The following is a 21,847-nucleotide window of genomic DNA, read 5'->3' on the forward strand; positions in this document are numbered from 1 at the left end:
TACAGCTGCACTATTGAGAGCATCCTGACCGGTTGCATCACCGCCTGGTGTGGCAACTGCTCGGCATCCAACCGTAAGGCGCTACAGAGGGTAGTGCGTACAGCCCTGTACATCACTGGGGCAAAGCTTCATGCCATCCAGGACCTATATACTAGGTGGCGTCAGAGGAAGGCCCAAAAAATGACTCCAATCACCCAAGTCATAGACTGTTATCGCTGCTTCCGCACGGCAAGCTGACAAATCAACAATTCCCTCTGAGTAATTACAGAGAATATATCTTAGGATAACCACACACACTTTGGTGAATTTAGATGCTTCTGAAGCTGAGAAAAATGAGTTGGACAGTGAAAAGTCTGACTTTTGGGAAATGGCAGTTAAAGACAAGTACACTGAATTTTGCCTATCAATTGCCAAATGCCGATTTTGACCCAATGACCATCTCTTCAAAGTAAGTTACTAGATACAGTATAGTCCAGATTGTAACATTCTCTATGAAATGGGCTTTAAAATGTGTGATTCAATGTAGTGAACTTTGAAATTATGGATTTATGTCCATTTTAAAGTGATTCAAATTCATGAAATGTTGATGACAGTAGGATGATAAGCAAAATAAAGAATACATTTGAGTTTTTTTGTTTAATTTTTACTTATTCAAGCCCCTTGACCATGAGCTGGCAGTGAGGGCACTACAGTTGTAAAGTACAGAAGGCATGTGAATAGGGACATTGCAATGTTTTAAATAAAGCTACCTTCTCTTTAAATAGACATTATGTGATTATACAAAACACACCCGATATGTAACATTCATGATACATGGACTTGACAGATACTGGTGTACTTTTAAGGTTTTGTCTTTGTATTTAAGATTGCTGCTGAATATTAAGATGTGAAAAACATTAGTCAAACTTTATCAGGCACTTTGCTATGATACTGTTTCCCGTCCTGTCATATGTGATAAGACGCCTACACCTTGACCAGATTTGAGAACAGTTTCAATGTTTTGCCCTTACCCCATCTCACATTACTGATGACATGCCAATGGTAACTTAATTCTGGTTTAAGATGTGCCTCCCTTAAAAGTTTCATTTGCAGATATTTAACTTAACACTGCTTATAGAAGAAAAGAAAAAAAACACAAAATAATACTGATATCCTTCAAATATGTTCGATCCTTGATACATTCACAGGTCCAGTTCTCTCCCACACCCTAGTTTCAATTTCAATGGGTGCAGTAGTTTCAAGTTAAGCATTGGTGGTGACGTATGAAGATGATTCTACTTTGGTCTACAACAGAATGTTCCTGTAGTTACCAGTCAAGTAAGGTTTTTTGAGTTATGTCTATAATGAAAGGGATATTGCCAAGCCCCACTCTACATCCAGAAATACTGTAAACAAGTTAAAATTCATTTTCATACACCAACATACAATGCACCCATTATTGATCAATAACCGTTCCCTAATTTCAGAAAAAGTTCAATTTAGTGTGTTGATTTTTCCATTCTCACATTCACAGGTGACATGTGGGGTGTGTGAAATAGGACCTGGATGAGTTTGCAGTTTGTCCCATCAACCCATTCTTTCTGAGGTTTTAAATGACCCACACCTCCTGATGAACTGTAAGCCGAGTGAGTGAGTGTGCGTGCAGTCAGTCAGTCACACTGCCATCCCCACGCCCAGCAGAGTAACTCCCTCCAGTGGTGAAGGCAGAGGAGAGGCAGGGAGATGATACAGACCCCTGGTCTGGGAAGGCACAGCACAGAGAGGCCTATAGCAGACCGATGACCTCCCTCCCTTTCAGAGTCCCAGCCCCTCCATGAGTGAGACGGAGCGGAAGACCAAAGCCAGGAAGCCGGTCCCCAGCAGGTCTCCCATTGCTGTCAGGTAGGGGATGGAAAAGTTGTCTGGGTCCAGACTCCTCCTCCACATCAGACGGACTATCAGGTCAGCCACATATAGGAGGATGCCCACCTGGAGGAACATCCCATACAGACAGACAATCCATCACATAGCAGACCTGAATGAGAAGTCCATTAGTCCTTATACTTCAATAACTATATAATGAAAAGTCCTTATAAGTCTGTATGAGACTTTACCAAACTCCATGAGTGTACCAGCGACTGAGGGGTAGCAGGCGAGGGGATAGGGTGTACCTGGAGAAGGGCGGCACACAGGTAGCAGACGATGAAGGTGACAGTGAGGGCAGTGTGGCCGCCTTGGAGCAGAGAGATGGTATAGAGGAACACCATGTGGCCCGGAACCACCAGTAGGAACAACACCCTCGCTGACTTGGAGTTCACACCTGGAGAGACAAAGGCAAATAATGAATACTGTAGGTAGCTTTCTTCTCTAGTGAGTTACTGTGGAAGCACTGTTTGAAATGTAAATCTGTACAAATACTATGACAAAGAGAGGATAAATATAACAGGAATGGCAAGAGAGGGGTTCCAAATAGTAAAGTTCATATTTGCTAAATCACAAACAGAGGAAGTAACTGGCACATATTTTCCTTTTTTTTTGTCACAGACATATCTACATGCAATCCATGACCCTCTATAGAAAGACAGAGTGGAGGAGCCTTTCCTGAGGTGAAGAAGGTAGTAAAGGGGCTGGGCCAGTGCTGCCTCATCTTATAGGGCAAGACTCCAGGCATGCTCCAGAAGTGAAGGTAGGTTGAGATCCGACTGGCCTGGATGGCCACCAAGTTTCCTCCGACACCTGAGGGGAAGCACCGAGCATGGAAAGAATATCAACCACACAAGCCTCCGATTACATAATCACGTGCTTTTCCATTGAAATATGACTCTCTATATGTAAAACACATGTTGCCCACCACATGCTTTTGACTTCATGAGGATATACTCTTAGGAATTTTTGATTTATTTCATTTATTTGATTCATCAATTCCACATTGACAGATCCCTGCTTGCAGAGGTCTGCACGGGACTGATTTCTTCATCCTGCACCCTTTATCCTGCAGCTTTTCATACCGCACCTGCCCACTACCGCTGGCTTTCTGTCTGACTCTCATCTGCTCCCTGGTCTTGAACCCAACCGCAGTCCTGCAATGTTATTTCAGGCAGCTCGCTTGACAGCCATGGTTTCAGCAAGTGTGCGCCCTATACTAAAAAGGTAATATCAAAATGCTCTAAAATAACCTAAGAAATAGGTGAGGTTAAATGACCAGAGATTTTCACGTAGCCCATTATATCAGGATATCGGTATTACTGGGCTATATCAGCCAATATGCTAGACTAGACGTAGTTTGAAGAGAGCAGAGTTGGAGAGAGAGCGGACACTTGCACTTTCTCTTGAGCTACGTTTAGCATAGGCCTAATAGCCTACCTTTCAGAAGTTGGACAAATTTCAGACGGACACAAATATAGGTGATACATTTTTATTTCTAGGCAATGTAGTAAACTATTATGATTAGGCTATAGTTTACTACATTGCCTAGAAATAAATATTGACTGTGTCCGTCTGAAACTCGTCCCTCTCCTGAAAGGTAGGCTATTGGGCCTATGCTAAACGTAGCTCAAGAGAAAGTGCAAGTGTCCGCTCTCTCTCCAACTCTGCTCTCTTCAAACTACGTTATTTGGGAAGTTAATTTCCTTGGAAAGATATCTGCCTGTGCTTCTGCATAGGATATAGCCTCGTACTCTATTTAATTGAGACCACAAGCACACCTGATATCGCACACCCAACTAGGAGAGGTATCGCTACTGCACTTGAAGCTGCAAGAATAATGAAATTGGACGCTTGCACTTTCTCACAAGCTACGTTTTGCATTTAGGATACAGCCTAACTTTTAAGAGCGGGACGATTTGCAGGCCTCAACTCTTGTTGGTTGAGGGCCCTCCACTGCTTTCCATTATCAATATTTATTTACCGACACTAAACTATATAGCCTAATCATATTTAAGTTAATTTCCTTGAAAGATAAACTACATCACCAAAAGTATGTGGACACCCCATCAAATGAGTGGATTTGGCTATTTCAGCCACATCAGTTGTTGACAGGTGTATAACAATTAAAAAAAAAAAAAATTACAAATAAAAAATAAAAATCGAGCATTGGCAGTAGAAATGGCCTTACTGAAGATCTCAGTGACTTAAAAAGGATGCCACCTTTCCAACAAGTCAGTTGTCAAATTCCTGCTCTGCTAGAGCTGCTCCGGTCAACTCTAAGTGCTGTTATTTTGAAGCGGAAATGTCTGGGAGCAATAAGTGGTAGGCCACACAAGCTCACAGAACAGGACCGCTGAGTGCTCAAGCTCGTAAAAATCGTCTGTCCTCGGTTGCAACACTCACTACAGAGTTCCAAACTGCCTCTGGAAGCAACATCAGCACAATAACTGTTTGTCGGGAGCTTCATGAAATGAGTTTCCATGGCAGAGCAGCCGCACAAATGCCTAAGATCACCATGCGCAATGCCAAGCGTTGGCTGGAGTGGTGCAAAGCTCGCTGCCATTAGACTCTAGAGCAGTGGAAATGCGTTTCCTGGATAGACAAATCTTGGTTTCACAGATGCCAGGAGAACACTACCTGCCCAAATGCATAGTGCCAACTGTAAAGTATGGTGGAGGAGGAATAATGGTCTGGGGCTGTTTTTCCATGGTTCGGGCTAGGCCCCTTAGTTCCAGTGAAGGGAAATCTTAACATACAGCATACAATGACATTCTAGATGATTCTGTGTTTCCAACTTTGTGGCAACAGTTTGGGAAAGGCCCTTCCTTGTCTCAGACAATGCCCTTGTGCACAAGTCCATACAGAAATGGTTTGTCGAGATCAGTGTGGAAGAACTTGACTGGCCTGCACAGAGGCCTTACCTCAACCTTTGGGATGAATTGGAATGCCGATTGCGAGCCAGGCCTAATCGCCCAACATCAGTGCCCCGACCTCACTAATGCTCTTGCGGCTGAATGGAAGCAAGTCCCCGCAGCAATGTTCAAACATCTAGTGGAAAGCCTTCCCAGAAGAGTAGAGGCTGTTATAGCAGCAAAGGGGGGACCAACTCCATATTAATGCCCATGATTTTGAGATGTTCGACGAGCAGGTGTCCACATACTTTGGTCATGCAGTGTAACTGCCACACTATTCTCCGCCCATGCATAAGCAGTCTACTCCATTTGATTGAGACCACACATATTGTAACAATCTTTGCTATATGATCCACATTACAATTTCCACCAAGAGGGTTAACCCTATTGGTGTGATGCGTAGGATGTTTGCCTTTCATGCCAGAGACCAGGGTTAGCTTCCTGCCCCCTAAGTTTGCTACACTGGTGTCATAAGTGGGATAGTGGCTGTGAAACCATCAGAACGCACGGGTGAAGTGTGAAGGGGCTTGAAAGAACACATACGTGCTTTTAATATGCCTACAATACGTAGGCACATGCATACGAAGCAGAAAGATGACCGTTTGCAAATAATCTGCGGGACAAAAACCCTTTTCATCCCAAAGTTGTCTGTCTGGATCCAAAGGTGCAGCCCTCAACCTGCTTGAGGTCTTGCCACTGTTGCCACCAAATGGAGAAACAAATTGCTATTGATAAAGTTGTCTTACTTATTTTGATGTAAAAATATTACCTTTATTTAACCAGGTAAGTCAATTAAGAACAAATTATTATTTACAATGACAGCCTGGCAATCCTGTGTGGACAGGGGCTACTGTTAACAGCACAAATGCAACAGCAAACAAACAGTAGATGTGTGTTTGTGTGCGTATAGGCGTGTGTGTGGTGTGTGACGTGAATCTATGGTAACATCTACTAAAATACTGTTTTTGTCATATCCTAATCAAACACCAATACAGATGTGTATCTCAGACTTGACGAGACTTGAGGGGATATTGGTAAAACACAAAGTGCTGGGTAATAGTCATAATATCAGGAGAGGGAAATTCTAACCACTGTGAGCGATATTTAACAGGCCCAAAGGCTATCCAATGCTCAGCGTCAGGCAGCCAATATCAGCCTGGGACACTGCCATTTGTGGGTAAGAACATCTGGCCGTGTGCTCTTAAACAGTCTCATTTGAAAGGATCTCTCAGCATGTGTCATTTATAGACAGCTAACTGACTGAGCAAGGCACATGAATGTCCCATGGTAGTTAATAACTCAACTCTCCCCTTTCCATCCTTGTATAATGTGTTCAGAGACCACTTTCTAGTTTCATTTAACCAAGATGAGTCCACTCACCATTTATGACGGGTGTAAAGACGGCCATCCCCTCAAAGTTAGGGTCGCTAACAGTCTTGTCCAATATGAGTCCCCCAAAACTGAAAGTCATAATGAAAAACATCAGTCAAACATCTACTGATCAGATACATGTTTTTAATAATATATAATAAAAATAATAAATGCCATTTATCAGACACTTTTATCCAAAGCGACATACAGTCATGCGTGCATACATTTTACGTATGGGTGGCCCCGGGAATCGAACCCACTATCTTGGCGTTGTAAGCTCTATCAACTGAGTCATACGATAAGGTTATGATAAGTATGATAAGGTGTCATGTGTGTCTTACCTGCTGATAGACATGGCTACGATGACAGGCTGCCAGCCAGAGACGAGGACCTCCTTGATTTGAGGGCTCTTCCGGGCCACCACCACCCACAGAGGTATCAGAGCCAGGAAGAACACACACAACAGGGGAGACAGGTACCAAACGTCTACACAACAGAGAAAACACGTTAGAATAGTGTCCACAATGCACCGGTACCACTCTCCCACACAAATAGAACACAATTCATCTGACATAAGAGCACCTCCAAAATTGTTAGAAATTGTTTGATATTTAAACATTAAAGCCATTTTACTTCTACATGTTTAAATTGGGCTTTGGAAAAGTAGCTAACTGTACAGTTTGAGTTTATTTTTATAGGGACAGTGCACATTAAATCAACATTTCAGTAAAAGTGCCGGTTTTAGCCAGCCGGCTAATTTTCAACCGCAGTCCCTGGGCAGGTTATTAAAAAACAATTACAATACTTAATATCATTGAGCAGTGAGCACACGCAGAGCAACATAGGACAAGCAAGACGTAGCATACAGACAGAGCAACATAGAACAAAAAGCAACAAGACAAAATCCATAAAAGCAACAAAGTGTTTCCACACCTCACAAGCTACAGACAACATGGAAAGTGGCAAAACACAGCTAGGGATTATGTTCACAAATCTGATTGACCTTTAGCCATGTCTTCGTGCATTTTGTGAAAGTGTGATATCTGGTGTCTGATGGCAGTGTATTCCAGACATGGGAAGCTCTCACAGAGAAAGCGGATTTACTAAAGGTGCTTTTCCTTAAGGGAACTATACAGTCACCTCTCATGGCAGACCTTGTGGATCTGCTGCCATATGTTAGGGTTTTCTGTTTAACAAAAATACTGAGTGGAGGGGGAGCCAGGCCATTTAGGATCTTGAATACAAGACATACAAGCTGCCCACTCAAGAAAAAGCTTCAAACTGTAACCAGTACCTGCAACCTGGTTCAGGTTATCAATCAAGCTAACAGGGTATTTACAAACAGCACAGGAATGAAATCCACATGTATTGATCACATATTTACTAATGCTACAGAACTCTCCTGTAAAGCAGTAGCCAAATCCATTGGATAGAGTCATCACAATATGGTAGCCATATCTAGGAAAACCAATGTTCCAAATTCTGGACCTAATATTGTGTATAAGAGGTCCTACAATTAGGTTTTGTTGTGATTCCTAAGTTGATGATGTAAAGAATATTTGCTGGTCTGTGGTGTGTTATGGGGTGCATTCAGACACAGCACATGACACATTTATGAAATTGCTTACTCCAGTTACTAATAAGCATGCACCCATTAAGAAAATGACTGTAAAAACTGTTAAATCCCCATGGATTAAATGAGGAATTGAAAAATGTTATGGTTGAGAGGGATGATGCAAAAGAATGGCAATAAGTCTGGCTGCATAACTGATTGGCAAATCTACTGCCTATTGAGAAATCATGTCACTAAACAGAAACAAAAAAGAAGCAGAAACTATCTAGGAAACAAAGATAAATTATATAAAGTATTATAGTAAAAAGCTTTGGAGCATCTTAAATAAAATGTTGGGCAAAAAGGCAAACTCAGCTCCATCATTCACTGAATCAGATGGCTCATTCATCACAAAACCCTCTGATACTGCCAACAACTTCAATCATTTTTTAATTGGCAAGATTAGCAGACTTAGGCATGACATGCCAGCAACAAACGCCGAACCTACGCATCCAAGTATACTGACCAAATTATGAAAGACAAGCATTGTAATTTTGAATTCCGTAAAGTAAGTGTGGAAGAGGTGAAAAAAATATTGTTGTCAACCAACAATGACAAGCCACCTGGGTCTGACAACTTGGATGGAAAATTACTGAGGATGATAGCGGATGATATTTCCACTCCTATTTGCCATCTCTTCAATCTAAGTTTACAAAAAAAGTGTGCGCCCTCAGGCCTGGAGGAAACAAAAGTAATTCCGCTACCCAAGAATAGTAAAGCACCCTTTACTGGCTCAAATAGCCAACCAATCAGCCTGTTACCAACCTTTAGTAAACTTTTGGAAAACATTTTGTTTGACTAGATACAATGCTATTTCACTGTAAACAAACAAACTATAAACTTTCAGCACTCTTGTAGGGAAGGACATTCAACAAGCACAGCACTTGACAAATTACTGATGACTGGCTGAGAGAAATTGATGATAAAAATATTGTGGGAGCTGTTTTGTTAGACTTCAGTGCGGCTTTTGACGTTATTGATCATAGTCTGCTGCTGGAAAAACATGTGTTTTGGCTTTACACCCCCTGCTATATTGTGGATGAAGAGTTACCTGTCTAACAGAACACTGAGGGTGTTCTTTAATGGTAGCCTCTCCAACATAATTGCGGTAAAAATCAGGCATTCCACAGGGAAGCTGTCCAGGCCCCTTACTTTTTTCAATATTTACTAATGCCCTGCCAATGGGTCTGAGTAAAGCCTGTGTGTCTATGTATGCGGATGACTCAACACTATACACGTCAGCTACTACAGTGAGTGAAATCACTGCAAAACTTCAAAGAGTAAAAGTCAGTTTCAGAATTTGCGGCAAGAAATCAGTTAGTCCTAGCATTGTATTTGGGACAAATCATTCACTAAACCACAAACCTCAACTAAATATTGTAATGAATAATGTGGAAATTGAGCAAATTGAGGAGACTAAACTGCTTTGAGTAATGCTGGATTGTAAACTGTTATGGTCAAAAAATATTGATGCAACAGTAGATAAAAATAGGAGAGGTCTGTCCATAATAAAGTGCTGCTCTGCCTTCTAAACAACAATACCAACAAGGCAAGTCCTACAGGCCCTAGTTTTGACGCACCTGTACTACTGCCCAGGCTTGTTGTCAGGTGCCACAAAGAGGGACTTGGGAAAATTACAACTGGCCCAAAACACTGCAGCACGGCTGGCCCTTTAATGTACACGTAGAGCTAACATTAATAATATGCATGTCAATCTCTCATGGCTCAAAGTAGAGGAGAAACTACTTGTTTTTGTCTGTTTAAACTGCTAGCAACCAGCTCGGACACCCATGCATACCCCACAAGACATGCCACCAGAGGTCTCTTCACAGTCCCCAAGTCCAGAACAGGCGCACAGTACTACATAGAGCCATGGAACTCTATTCTACATCAAGTAACTCAAGCAAGCAGTAAAATCTGATTTAAAAAACAGATAAAAATACACCTTATGGAACAGCGAGGACTATGAAGAGTCACACACAGGTACAAACACACATACAAAAACACACAACATGCACAATATACACACACGTACACCTGGATTGTGTGTTCTATTAGAGTTGTGGCTGGACTGCACACACTTAATGTATTGTGAAATCTATTGTAAAAATGAATTTTAATGTTTAAAAATTGTAATAATGTATATTACTGCCTTCATTTTTGCTGGAACCCAGGAAGATTAGCTGCTGCCTTGGCAGATCCATAATAAATAGATCCATAATAAATACAACTACAAACTGCTCTGGTGGACATTCCCGCAGTCAGCATGCCAATTGCACGCTCCCTCAAAACTTGAAACATCTGTGGCATTGTGTTGTGTGACAAAACTGTCCTTTTATTGTCCCCAGCACAAGGTGCACCTGTGTAATGATCATGCTGTTTAATCAGCTTCTTGATATGCCACACCTGTCAGGTGGATGGATTATCTAGGCAAAAGGAGAAACGCTCACTAACAGGGATATAAACAAATATGCATAACATTTCAGAGAAATAATATTTTTGAGCGTATGAAAAATGTCTGGGATCTTTTATTTTAGCTTATGAAACATGGAACCAACACTTAACATGTGACATTTATATGTTTGTTCAGTGTAACTTCTGACCTCTGCTGGTTCTGAATAATACTACCACAATGTGGAGAAGGTCTTAATTTGCTTAAATAGTTATTTACCCAGAAACATGCACTCTACTGACTCTATTAATTGTTTTATTACTGCTATATTTTTAAAAATGTATTATTATTATAATTTTTACCCACATTTCGTGATTACAATCTTCTTTCATCGCTGCAACTACCCAACGGGCTCGGGAGAGGTGAAGGTCGGTCGAGTCATGCGTCCTCCGAAACATGACCCGCCAAACCGAGCTTTTTAAACACCCACTCGCTTAACCCTGAAGCCAGCTGCACCAAAGTGTCGGCGGAAACACCGTTCAACTGACGACCTAAGTCAGCCTGCAGGCACCCGGCCCACCACAAGTAGTCACTAGAGTGTGACGAGCCAAGTAAAGCCCCCCTGGCCAAACCCTCCCCTAACCCGGACGACACTGGGCAAATTGTACCTGGGATCGAACCCCAGGCTGTAGTGACGCCACAACACTGCGATGCAGTACCTTAGACCGCTGCACAACTCGGGAGGCCCTAATTACTGATTTCTAATTAAAAGTTTAATTAAACCCTTCCTCCATTATTATAAAGCCATACCTCGGTACTGGTAGAGTATAGTACTGACTCCAGCCAGCAGGGACAGTGTGATTAGATCTCCCAGACTGGCAGCGATGGGTGTGGCCACATTGTCTGGGTTGATGCCCACTTTCCTGGCGCCAATGATCACCCCAATCATTACCAGACCTATGGAGGGAGGGAAGGGAGGAAGGAAGAAAGGAAGAAAGGAAGAAAGAAAGAAAGGAAGAAAGGAAGGAAGGAAAGAGGGCGAGGGAGGTAGAGCGAGGGATGGAGAAGTGAGAGAGAAGTGGTGACTGTGAGCACAACTGTTAACAGATACTACGATCAAGACATTTGGAATCTCAATCCAATAAAGACACCCTGAGGGTGAACTCACCTAGAGACAGTGCTGCCACGAATGCAGTGATGATGCTGCTGGCACAGAGCACAGCAGCTTGATCCAGCTCCACCCCACCTCTAGACATGGCCCCCAGTGATATGGCTGCCACGGCAGCCAGAAAGCCCACCACCGTGGCCTGAACCTGTGGAGAGAATCGAACTTCACATCCCCTGGGTCCATCCATCACATCTAATGTACCTTATGGGCTTAGGCTACCTTCATTATTATGCCTTGGATAATGTGTGACCAAGGGCTATCTTGACCTCTTCCTAACCTTGGACGAGTCCAACACAGCTGTTTTTATGGTGATCCTGTTCTCGAGGTGAAGTTAGCCTCGGGCTACAGTTACAGTGCCTGTCTTTCAGATTTGAATATAAAAAGGCCAAGTAGTGCCGTGGAAGACTTATGTCCATCTTCCGGTCTGCCTGTCTCCCAATAAATCAATTGGAGATTACCTGAATGAGAGCCAGGTTGCTGCACACCATCGTCCACTGATGCTTGGGATCATCCATCTGTCCAGTGTTAGCCTAAACAAGAGAGCTCATCATCAGTACAACATACACCAACATCAAACTTTGGCTTTTCCACAAGAGTTTTGCATGCGATTATGTGTGGGGAAATGTGTGTTTATTTACACTTTGACACTAGCCCCTAGGAGTTAGCAAGAGAGCATAAAGAGACCAGGCCACTTTGCCATCCTACTTTGGCTAATACTACGTACTATATACAATAGGATGCGGTCCTATGTAGCTCAGTAGCTGGTAGAGCATGGTGCTTCGAATGCCAGGATAGTGGGTTCGATTCCGTACGTAAAATGTATGCAAGTATGACTATTAGGATTAAAGCATATTCTAAATGGTATATATTGTTATATTTATATTAGGATGCTGAAGATGTTGCTGAAGATGTTGACCTCATCCCGTCAGTAGAGGATGCCTGGTTATTCTTTACAAAAGTGCCTTCCTCACCATCTTAAATAAGCATGCTCCATTCAAAACATTTTTAACCAGGAATAGACATAGCCCTTGGTTCACTCCAGACCCGTTTGCCCTTGACCAGCACAAAAACATCCTGTGGCGTTCTGCATTAGCATCGAATAGCCCCTGTGATATGCAACTTTTCAGGGAAGTTAGGAACCAATATACACAGGCAGTTAGGAAAGCAAAGGCTAGCTTTTTCAAACAGAAATGTGCATCCTGAAGTACAAACTCAAAAGTTCTGGGACACTGTAAAGTCCATGGAGAATAAGAGCACCTCCTTCCAGCTGCCCACTGCACTGAGGATAGGAAACACTGTCACTACCGATAAATCCACTATAATTGAGAATTTCAATAAGCATTTCTCTACGTCTGGCCATGCTTTCCACCTGGCCATCCCTACCCCGGTCAACTGCCCGGCACCCTCCACAGCAACCCGCCCAAGCCCCCACCATTTCTCATTCACCAAAATCCAGATAGCTGATGTTCTGAAAGAGCTGCTAAATCTGGACCCCTACAAATCAGCCGGGCTAGACAATCTGGACCCTCTCTTTCTAAAATGATCTGCAAAAATTGTTGCAACCCCTATTACTAGCCTGTTCAACCTCTCTTTCGTATCGTCTGAGATTCCCAAAGATTGGAAAGCTGCCACGGTCATCCCCCTCCTCAAAGGGGGAGACACTCTAGACCCAAACTGCTACAGACCTATATCTATCCTACCCTGCCTTTCTAAGGTCTTCGAAAGCCAAGTTAAACAGATTACCGAACATTTCGAATCCCACCGTACCTTCTCCGCTATGCAATCTGGTTTCAGAGTTGGTCATGAGTGCACCTCAGCCACGATCAAGGTCCTAAACGATATCATAACTGCCATCGATAAGAGACATTACTGTGCAGCCGTATTCATCGACCTGGCCAAGGCTTTCGACTCTGTCAATCACCACATCCTCATCGGCAGACTAAACAGCCTTGGTTTCTCAAATGACTGCCTCGCCTGGTTCACCAACTACTTCTCTGACAGAGTTCAGTGTGTCAAATCGGAGGGCCTGTTGTCCGTACCTCTGGCAGTCTATGGGGGTGCCACAGGGTTCAATCCTCGGGCCGACTCTCTTCTCTGTATACATCAATGATGTCGCTCTTGCTGCTGGTGATTCTCTGATCCACCTCTACACAGACGACGCCATTCTGTATACTGCTGGCCCTTCTTTGGACACTTAACTAACCTCCAGACAAGCTTCAATGCCATTACAACTCTCCTTCCGTGGCCTCCAACTGCTCTTAAATGCAAGTAAAACCAAATGCATGCTCTTCAACCGATCGCTGCCCACACCTATCACTACTCTGGACAGTTCTGACTTATAATATGTGGACAACTACAAATACCTAGGTGTCTGGTTAGACTAAACTCTCCTTCCAGATTCACATTAAGCATCTCCAATCCAAAATTAAATCTAGAATCGGCTTCCTATTTCGCAACAAAGCATCTGTCACTCATGCTGCCAAACATACCCTCGTAAAACTGACCATCCTACCGATCCTCGACGATGTCATTTACAAAATAGCCCCCAACACTTTACTCAACAAATTGGATGCAGTCTATCACAGTGCCATCAATTTTGTCACCAAAGCCCCATATACTACCCACCAGTGCGACCTGTACGCTCTCGTTGGCTGGCTCTCGCTTCATACTCGTCGCCAAACCCACTGGCTTCAGGTCATCTACAAGTCTCTGATAGGTAAGGCCCCGCCTTAGCTCACTGGTCACCATAGCAGCACCCACCCGTAGCACGCGCTCCAGCAGGTATATCTCTCTAGTCACCCCCAAAGCCAATTCCTCCTTTGGCCGCCTTTCCTTCCAGTGCACTTCTGCCAATGACTGGGATTTTTTGCAAAAATCACTGCTGGAGACTCTTACCTCCATCACTAGCTTTAAGCACCAGCTGTCTGAGCAGCTCACAGATCACTGCACCTGTGCATAGCCCATCTGTAAATAGCCCATCCAACTACCTCATCCCCATACTGTATTTATTTATTTATTTATCTTGCTCCTTTGCACCCCTGTATTTCTACTTGCACATTCATCTTCTGCACATCAATCACTAGTGTCTAATTGGTATATTGTAATTACTTTGCATCCATGGCCTATTTATTGCCTTACCTCCCTTTTCTTACCTCATTTTCACACACTGTATATAGATTTTCTTCAACTGTATGTTTTGTTTATTCCATATGTAACTGTGTTGTTGTATGTGTCAAACTGCTTTGCTTTATTCTTGACCAGGTCGCAGTTGTAAATGAGAACTTGTTCTCAACTTTCCTACCTGGTTAAATAAAAGGTGAAATTAAAAAATAAAATAAATAAATGTGGACTCACTGCGGTGGAGAGGCGAGCAGCCAGGGTCATCTCCAGGTTGCCCTTCAGTCCCACCAGAGCTGGAACCAGGATGAAAATCTCTGTGATGACCTTAAACACCTCCCAGTGCTGAAACACAGACATCATCATCAACTGTGTCCTTTCAGCCGGACCCCAACACTTATATTGTCCTTAAATACAACCATCATCCCAACGCTAAAACAATCATCCAACACCAGCAGCCCTTCTTTTATTTGTAAACTGATCTTCAAAATGAAATATTAGTCTCAAATCCTACTTGAGTTTAATCTCAGTGATATATTGGCAACTATTTTGTCAGACAGAAAATTAAAATAGCTTAATTGAGTGTCTAAGAGTTCCTCTTGACAACGTGTCTACAAACCCCCTACTGAAGATCTAAAAATAGAGGCATGTATAAATAAACAGATAAGTCAGCGTTTGCCAGGATGGGGGTGGGGTAGGTTATTTTTAAACGCCGCTCTCAAGTTCTTCTCGTATGTCGAGGGCCCTATCTTGGGAAGTGTCCCAGTTCCTTTTGCCACCACTGGTCGGCGGTCCAGAACCCTAGCTCCAGCTCATAGCTCTGACTCTGTCTGTGACCAAAATGGCACCCTATCCCTTATATAGTGCACTACATAGGGAATAGGGTGCCATTTGGGGATGCAAACCTCTCTCTCTCACTCCCAGTCTGATTCATCAGTCCTCCCTCTTTCAGCCAACCGCCCACTCACTCGCTCTATTCAATGAAAGCCTCCCTAGACCAACCTTTCCCACCTCAAATCTGATTTGTATGGCAATGGAAGGTGGAGAAAGAGTTCAAAATGGATATCCAAAATAGAGAGAGGATATAAACAGAAACACAATTTGGATTATCATGAAAAACTGATAAGCAAATCATAGGCATGATGACTCCTCTGTTTTAAGTCATTGACCATCTTTCCAGTGACCCTGTGAATAAAATGCATTGCTATTTCCCAGAGGGGTTACAACAGGAGGGAAACCATTCTCAAAACAATTCTCTCAGATGTTCTAAAAGACAGTGCTGTAAGTGGTCCCGTCCCTGCTGGCCTTTTAATGACCTGACCATTTTGATTCCTATCAAACTACATAAAAATAGGACTATAATTAGGTTACACACACACACAGAGAGAGAGAGAGAGAGAGAGAGAGAGAGAAGTAGGAGATAGGCTGCCCATCACATAGATCCATACTTGAACAATATCCATGATGATGCCAGCGGAGACCATTCCCAGTCCAGCCACCAGGTATGGCAGCAGCACCTGGGCTGCGATCTGCCAGGAGCTCTCAGGCAGGAAGCCATGGGCAGAGCGGGTCAGCTTACAGGTGAAGCCACGCAACTTCTTCCCCTGGTAGCACAGCTCCAGTTCCAGCCGAGTCACCACCATGATTGTACACACTTACCCCATTACTCAAACTCTTGACTGGTAGGGATAAAGGGCCGGGGGTGGACAGTGACACAGCCTGAGATCCACAGACAAGTACTTTGTTCTTTCGCCAGTAAGCACCACAAGCTAGTGTCTCTGCCGCTTACCTCACAGGTGGGAGCTTGACTTCACTGCAATGTTGCTTTCTGTGATTCATGAAAGGTCATGACAACAAAGCTGGTGACTATGAAGTAGTAACAATGGACCCTGAAAAGTGGGTGAACTTGATTAAAGTCCTCTTAAAGTTAGACGTTGTTCTTGTTCGGTCCTCGCCATGTCCTTGACCTTAGAATACTCCTTTACCCCAGAAGAAATGCGAGCGAATGGAACAAACTCAGAAAAACCCCAACAGTCTAGTCCTTTGATGCGGCAGTCCTGGTGAGGGGTCCAGACATCACTAGAGTGATCACTCTCTCCATCATATGATACACCAACAGCTTGCAGGCTCCATCTTACTACCTTACAAACAAACAATTAACCTATACCAAGAGGCTTTCACTCAATCCCCGGTCCTTGAAAGAAAAAAGAAAGAGGCAGCAGGTGCAGTTGATCCTTCTGCCCCATTAGATGCTGCTGTTCCATTTGTTAGATTTTTTCGATGGCCCTTTGCTGGCTCACTGACAGGAGAAGTGTTCTCTGTGCCCTCTGAGAAAACGGCAACGCAGTAGGTTCCTGGAGACTCATTCACCATCAAGGGAGGCCTCTGCAGGGGGAGGGCTGTCTGTCTGCGCCACAGTCATTCAGGAGGATGACCGGCTTACAGACTGAGACGCACTCTCTCTATTCCTCCCTCTCTCTCTCTCTCTCTAGTGTCGTGACTCACTCACTCCATGCTCCCTCTTAAACGCACAGTTTATCCCCCCTCCGACTTCCCTCTATTCTAGCTCACAGTCTCTCCTCTTCGGTTGTACTAACAGGTTTTAAGTCCTGTCAGAAACATATGTCAGGGACCTGCTCTTTACTCCAACTGGTGGGCTGGCTTTGCTCCTCTCTGTGTGTAGTGTCACTCCATTTCATGTGACCACTTGGTATCTGCCCCTCTGCTCAGGCTGCCTCTGTCTATCCCTGTGCATGCTGTGACTGTCTCTTTATGTCAGGGCATCCTACCACTCTGCCGTCAGCAGTATACGTAGAGCTGATCTCACCACTGTGTTACCCCTAAACCACATGCACGGTGCGGAGGGACGGAAAGAGAAGGAGAGAGAGGGAGAGAGAGCCAGCATCTGATTACTCACCGGTGGGTAAGCTGGCTGCCAAATGCCAGGGACGACGGGCAGAGTAGAGGACAAAGCCAGCGCCATGCAGCATCACAGCAGTGATTCAGCGAAAGAGACGTGCAATGAGCCATGCTTCAGCAGCATACCAACCCTCTCCTGTTGACGCTTCTCTTTACTCTTCTAATCAAATCATGTTGAAATCATGGAATGCTGCAATCTAATAAAATACGCATCACATTCGCAACCACCCTGAATACAAGATATATTGCCCAGCCCAACTTTAAGGACACAATGCATAACCTAAACCATGCCAACTTCTTGCATAGTAACAATATGTTTTGTCCCTGAATCCCATGTGTTTCTAAACAAACACCTAGCCCATGTTGATTCCTTCCTGATTCACTGCACTGCCACTGACTGACATTTGCTTTTGAGCACTTTGGAGCTTTAGGGCACTAGACGGTAGCCTCGTACAAACCATCCTGATCTCGCAAGCTTACAGTCTGTTTCGCTAGCTACATATATGTAAGCTCGCGAGATCAGACGGCTTTGCCAGTCTAACTAGACACAAATTGGGGTGGACATCTTGAGCCTTTGAATAAATTAGTTGAAAATGCATTTCCCCAAAGGTAGCAAGGAAATAGAAAAAGGATTTGAAACTAAAGCTGTAACCAGCTGCCTGTCATCCAAACACACTGTCAAAAACTGTCAAAAACCTAATGCATATTTAGCAAGGTCTTGAAGGGTTAAACACATTTCGAGCTGGATCTACTTTGGACTGATGAAAGCATTATAGCAAAACAAATGACTTATTTGAACCAATTTGAGTGGCATGTATAGAAGGTCATTTATGTTTTAAGAATCAATATTGAAGTGTCAATACACTTTTATTCCTTTGGAAGTATGGATTATGTCCTCAAATACTGATTAGATTAGATACACCAAGATGTTGGCATTATTATTTGATAGATGATCCAACAGAGTAAACGTCAGTGACTGTCTACTGTATATACTTCACAGTCATGTGATGCATTCACTCGAACATGAGAAGGCTGGATATCGGGGTTCAAGACAACATGGAGCACTCACCTGGACACTGTCCAGCACCATCCCAGCCATCACCATCCCCATCCCAGCCAGCAGGTAAGGGAACAGCACCTGGAGCCCGATGAAAATGGACGACTCTTCTTCCACCTTGGCCACGGCCACCTTCTCCTCCACAGCCTTCTTGACGGGCTGGATGGGGGGCAATAATGGCAGCTCATCTTGCCCATCTAAGGTTCCTGCCTTGGGGCTGGCACTGCCACCTTGGCCTTTCCCCTTGCCCTTTGACTTGGACTTCTTGGACTTCCCCTTCCTCTGGTGTACCTCCCTTTCTGGCATGGTGGTGGTGGATGTGATGTCTTACACTGAAGAGAGATAACATGTTCCACACAAAGGTAATCAATAGTCTTACATATCATGCACCAAACCAACAACAAACCTGCTTGCTAGATACAGTGACATCGGGCAAATTGTAATATGTCTTACATTGGCACGCTCCAGCATGACGGCAACATTGCAGAAACATCCCAGTAAGCAAACTCGTGATGAAAATACCTATTTTAGACATCTTTTCCTGCCATTGACGTCATGTGCATTTTAGTGGGTGAAAGAAAGGTGAAAATAAAGACTTTTCTGGATGTCGAAAATATATAGTCTCTGAACATCAAAAATACGTATTTTCCGGACTTGAAAAATATGCAATTTTAGAACATTGAAAAGATGTCTATTTCAGATGTTGAAAAAACATTTTCGGGATGTTCAAAATACGTAATTTACAGGTGAAAATAAGTATTTTCGGTCATTGATTTTTATGGCCAAATTTCAACTGCACATAATTAGTAAGCATTATATCACAATAATATTTTTTCAAGCCTCTTAATATAGGAAAGACGAGCCAACTGAAGAATGTACCAGAATATTTATTATTGCTCCCATCTACCACATGCACTTACACTACCGTTTAAAAGTTTGGGGCCACATAGAAATGTCCTTGTTTTTGAAAGAAAAGCACATTTTCTGTCCAGTAAAATAACATCAAATTGATCAGAAATATAGTGTAGACATTGTTAATGTTGTAAATGACTATTGTAGCTGGACACAGTAGATTTTTTTTAATGGAATATAGGCGTACAGAGGCCCATTATCAGCAACCATCACTCCTGTGTTCCAATGGCACGTTGTGTTAGCTAATCCAAGTTTAGTATTTTAAACGGCTAATTGATTATTAGAAAACCATTTTCCAATTATGTTAGTACAGCTGAAAACTGTTGTTCTGATTAAAGAAGCAATAAAACTGGCCTTCTTTAGATTAGTTGAGTATCTGGAGCATCAGCATTTGTGGGTTAGATTACAGGTTCAAAATGGCCAGAAACAAATAACTTTCTTTGAAACTCGTCAGTCTATTCTTGTTCTGAGAAATGAAGGCTATTCCATGTGAGAAATTGCCAAGAAACTGAAGATCTCGTACAACGCTGTGTACCACTCCCTTCACAGAACAGGGCAAACTGGCTCTAACCAGAATAGAAAGAGGAGTGGGAGGCCCTGGTGCACAACTGAGCAAGAGGACAAGTACATTACAGTGTCTAGTTTGAGAAACTGACGTCTCACAAGTCCTTCATTAAATAGTACCTGCAAAACACCAGTCTCAATGTCAACAGTGAAGAGGTGACTCCGGGATGCTGGCCTTCTAGGCAGAGTTCCTCTGTCCAGTGTCTGTGTTATTTTGCCCATCTTAATCTTTTTACCAGCCAATCTGAGATATGGCTTTTTCTTTGCAACTCTGCCTATTATAAGTCCAAAACTGAATGTAGCAACTACAGATTGCCCCTTTAAGTCTATCAAAAGTGTGCGAGTTTGAGCATGTGTCCATTAGGCTTATGGATTTTCTTATTTTTTTTAAATCAGCATGAATTAGATTGAGCAAAAAAAGCCTCACTTTTATTCCATAGGCTGGGATCCACACTATGCAGCTGTTGCAAGAGCGCATTTTTCACTTGGTGGTCTCTGATTTATGGTCAGACTCGCTTAGGTTGAATAAATTTAAACTTGCTGCGTTTTTCAATGCTGATTTGAATGTCATTGAGAAAACAGAAGTATAAAATATTTTTTTTCGCAAACAACCTTTCTGAATTTAAAACTAAACCTCGAAGTAATCATCTAGTATCTAATCTGATTACAATATTTGTTTTGCCTCTAACGGACTACAGTTACCGTTTTTGTAATCCCTTACATGTAATCCGTTACTCCCCAACCACGCTCCTAACTTTTGACACACACAGAGGCTCTATGAATGTAGCCTACTGCCGTTTTGTTGGCCAACAACAATCTACACGTGCCACGCTCCACTCTCGTAAAAAACAAGAGCAGCAGCATTAATTATACAATTTATCTCCCTCTCTCCACTGCAGCAATCGTGTTCGGATCTGTATGGGCCCTACCGGACAAGACAATTCAAATTACACATACCCCAGACTCGTGAAAATCGTATCAGATCTGACATAGACCCATGACATTAGTTGGAATTATCGGGTATTCAGGTGCTGGTGGATCCGTGAAGATGTCTAGTCCAGACCGGACAAAATCTGAACCAAACATCAACGACGTTGAAATAAAAGCCAGTCTGGACTGCACCAAAAAAAAGAAGGCAGGAACAAATAAAAAAAAAGACGTCCAAAACACGTTGCTATCCTTAAAAGCTTAGTGGGATAAAACCTGACCCCTTGCGTTTTTGACAATGTAGTAGAGGCTCTTTAGTAGAAAGTACGCCAAGACCTTGCCAACGAATGATAAGTGACTTATGTTTGATAGCATGCATAAGCAAAAACGGTTGGCTGATGACAACCATACGTTTATGCATGACAATGACTTACTACTTCTGCCTTGAACCATTCATTATACTGTCAACGACGTCACCACCTGGGGTGTAATCATTACCCTAAACAGTTGCAAAACGTTACGTTTTGCCACGAAAACTAGCGTTTCTATTGGACATAATTAGGTAGGCACCTCCTTGTTTACTACAGCTGTCCAATAGAAACGCTTGTTGTCGTTGCAAAACAGAAGGTTTTGTTTGGAGTAATGATTACTTACACCCTGATTCAACAGACAGCTATGTAGCAATCAAATCCGATTACCCCACTGCTCTGACGTTATGTCCAGGTATTCCGCTGACTCTTTGCATTCATTTTCCCTTTGATAAAGCAAGTCCCGATTGTGAAGAAGAAACCTCTGAAAGCTTGTTCAAATAAATTTATGAAGTAGTAAGAAGCTTTAGCCTAGCGAAAATATTGACGTGTAGTTGAAGGGAATACCATTGTACAGGAAGCTGACGTGCACATCCCATAATACTTGTGCATTGGTAACCAATGGTTACACCAGCAAAAGAGTCTGATTGGCTCGGAATTGGAGTAGAGGAGTAGAGTAATGC

The 21,847-nt window shown here is 43.0% G+C and overlaps 1 protein-coding gene across 1 annotated transcript; it reads right to left on the reverse strand.

The window, feature by feature from the left end:
• Positions 1-621: 621 nt before the first annotated feature.
• Positions 622-21,450, reverse strand: LOC106566981 (solute carrier family 41 member 1). Its single transcript, XM_082960163.1, has 11 exons — positions 20,887-21,450; positions 18,466-18,785; positions 14,715-14,822; positions 11,819-11,890; positions 11,361-11,505; positions 11,003-11,149; positions 6,530-6,674; positions 6,198-6,277; positions 2,580-2,715; positions 2,151-2,298; positions 622-1,968 (listed from the first exon to the last, which is right to left on the reverse strand). Exons 2-11 carry the CDS (start codon positions 18,757-18,759, stop codon positions 1,795-1,797), a joined length of 1,449 nt encoding a protein of 482 aa, XP_082816289.1. The 5' UTR covers positions 18,760-18,785; positions 20,887-21,450; the 3' UTR covers positions 622-1,794.
• Positions 21,451-21,847: the final 397 nt, after the last annotated feature.

Source organism: Salmo salar, chromosome 13, assembly GCF_965601325.2.
Source record: "Salmo salar chromosome 13, fSalSal1, whole genome shotgun sequence".
Lineage (NCBI taxonomy): Eukaryota > Metazoa > Chordata > Actinopteri > Salmoniformes > Salmonidae > Salmo > Salmo salar.

What these genes read in the sequence shown, in the direction of transcription:
- LOC106566981 (XM_082960163.1), bottom strand. Translation starts at nt 18,759, where the DNA reads ATGCCAGAAAGGGAGGTACACCAGAGGAAGGGGAAGTCCAAGAAGTCC. An exon ending in TATACTCTACCAGTACCGAG is followed by an intron (nt 6,675 to 11,002) that starts GTATGGCTTTAT and finishes TCTGTTGTGTAG; the next exon opens with ACGTTTGGTACCTGTCTCCC. An exon ending in GTAGCCATGTCTATCAGCAG is followed by an intron (nt 6,278 to 6,529) that starts GTAAGACACACA and finishes TATGACTTTCAG; the next exon opens with TTTTGGGGGACTCATATTGG.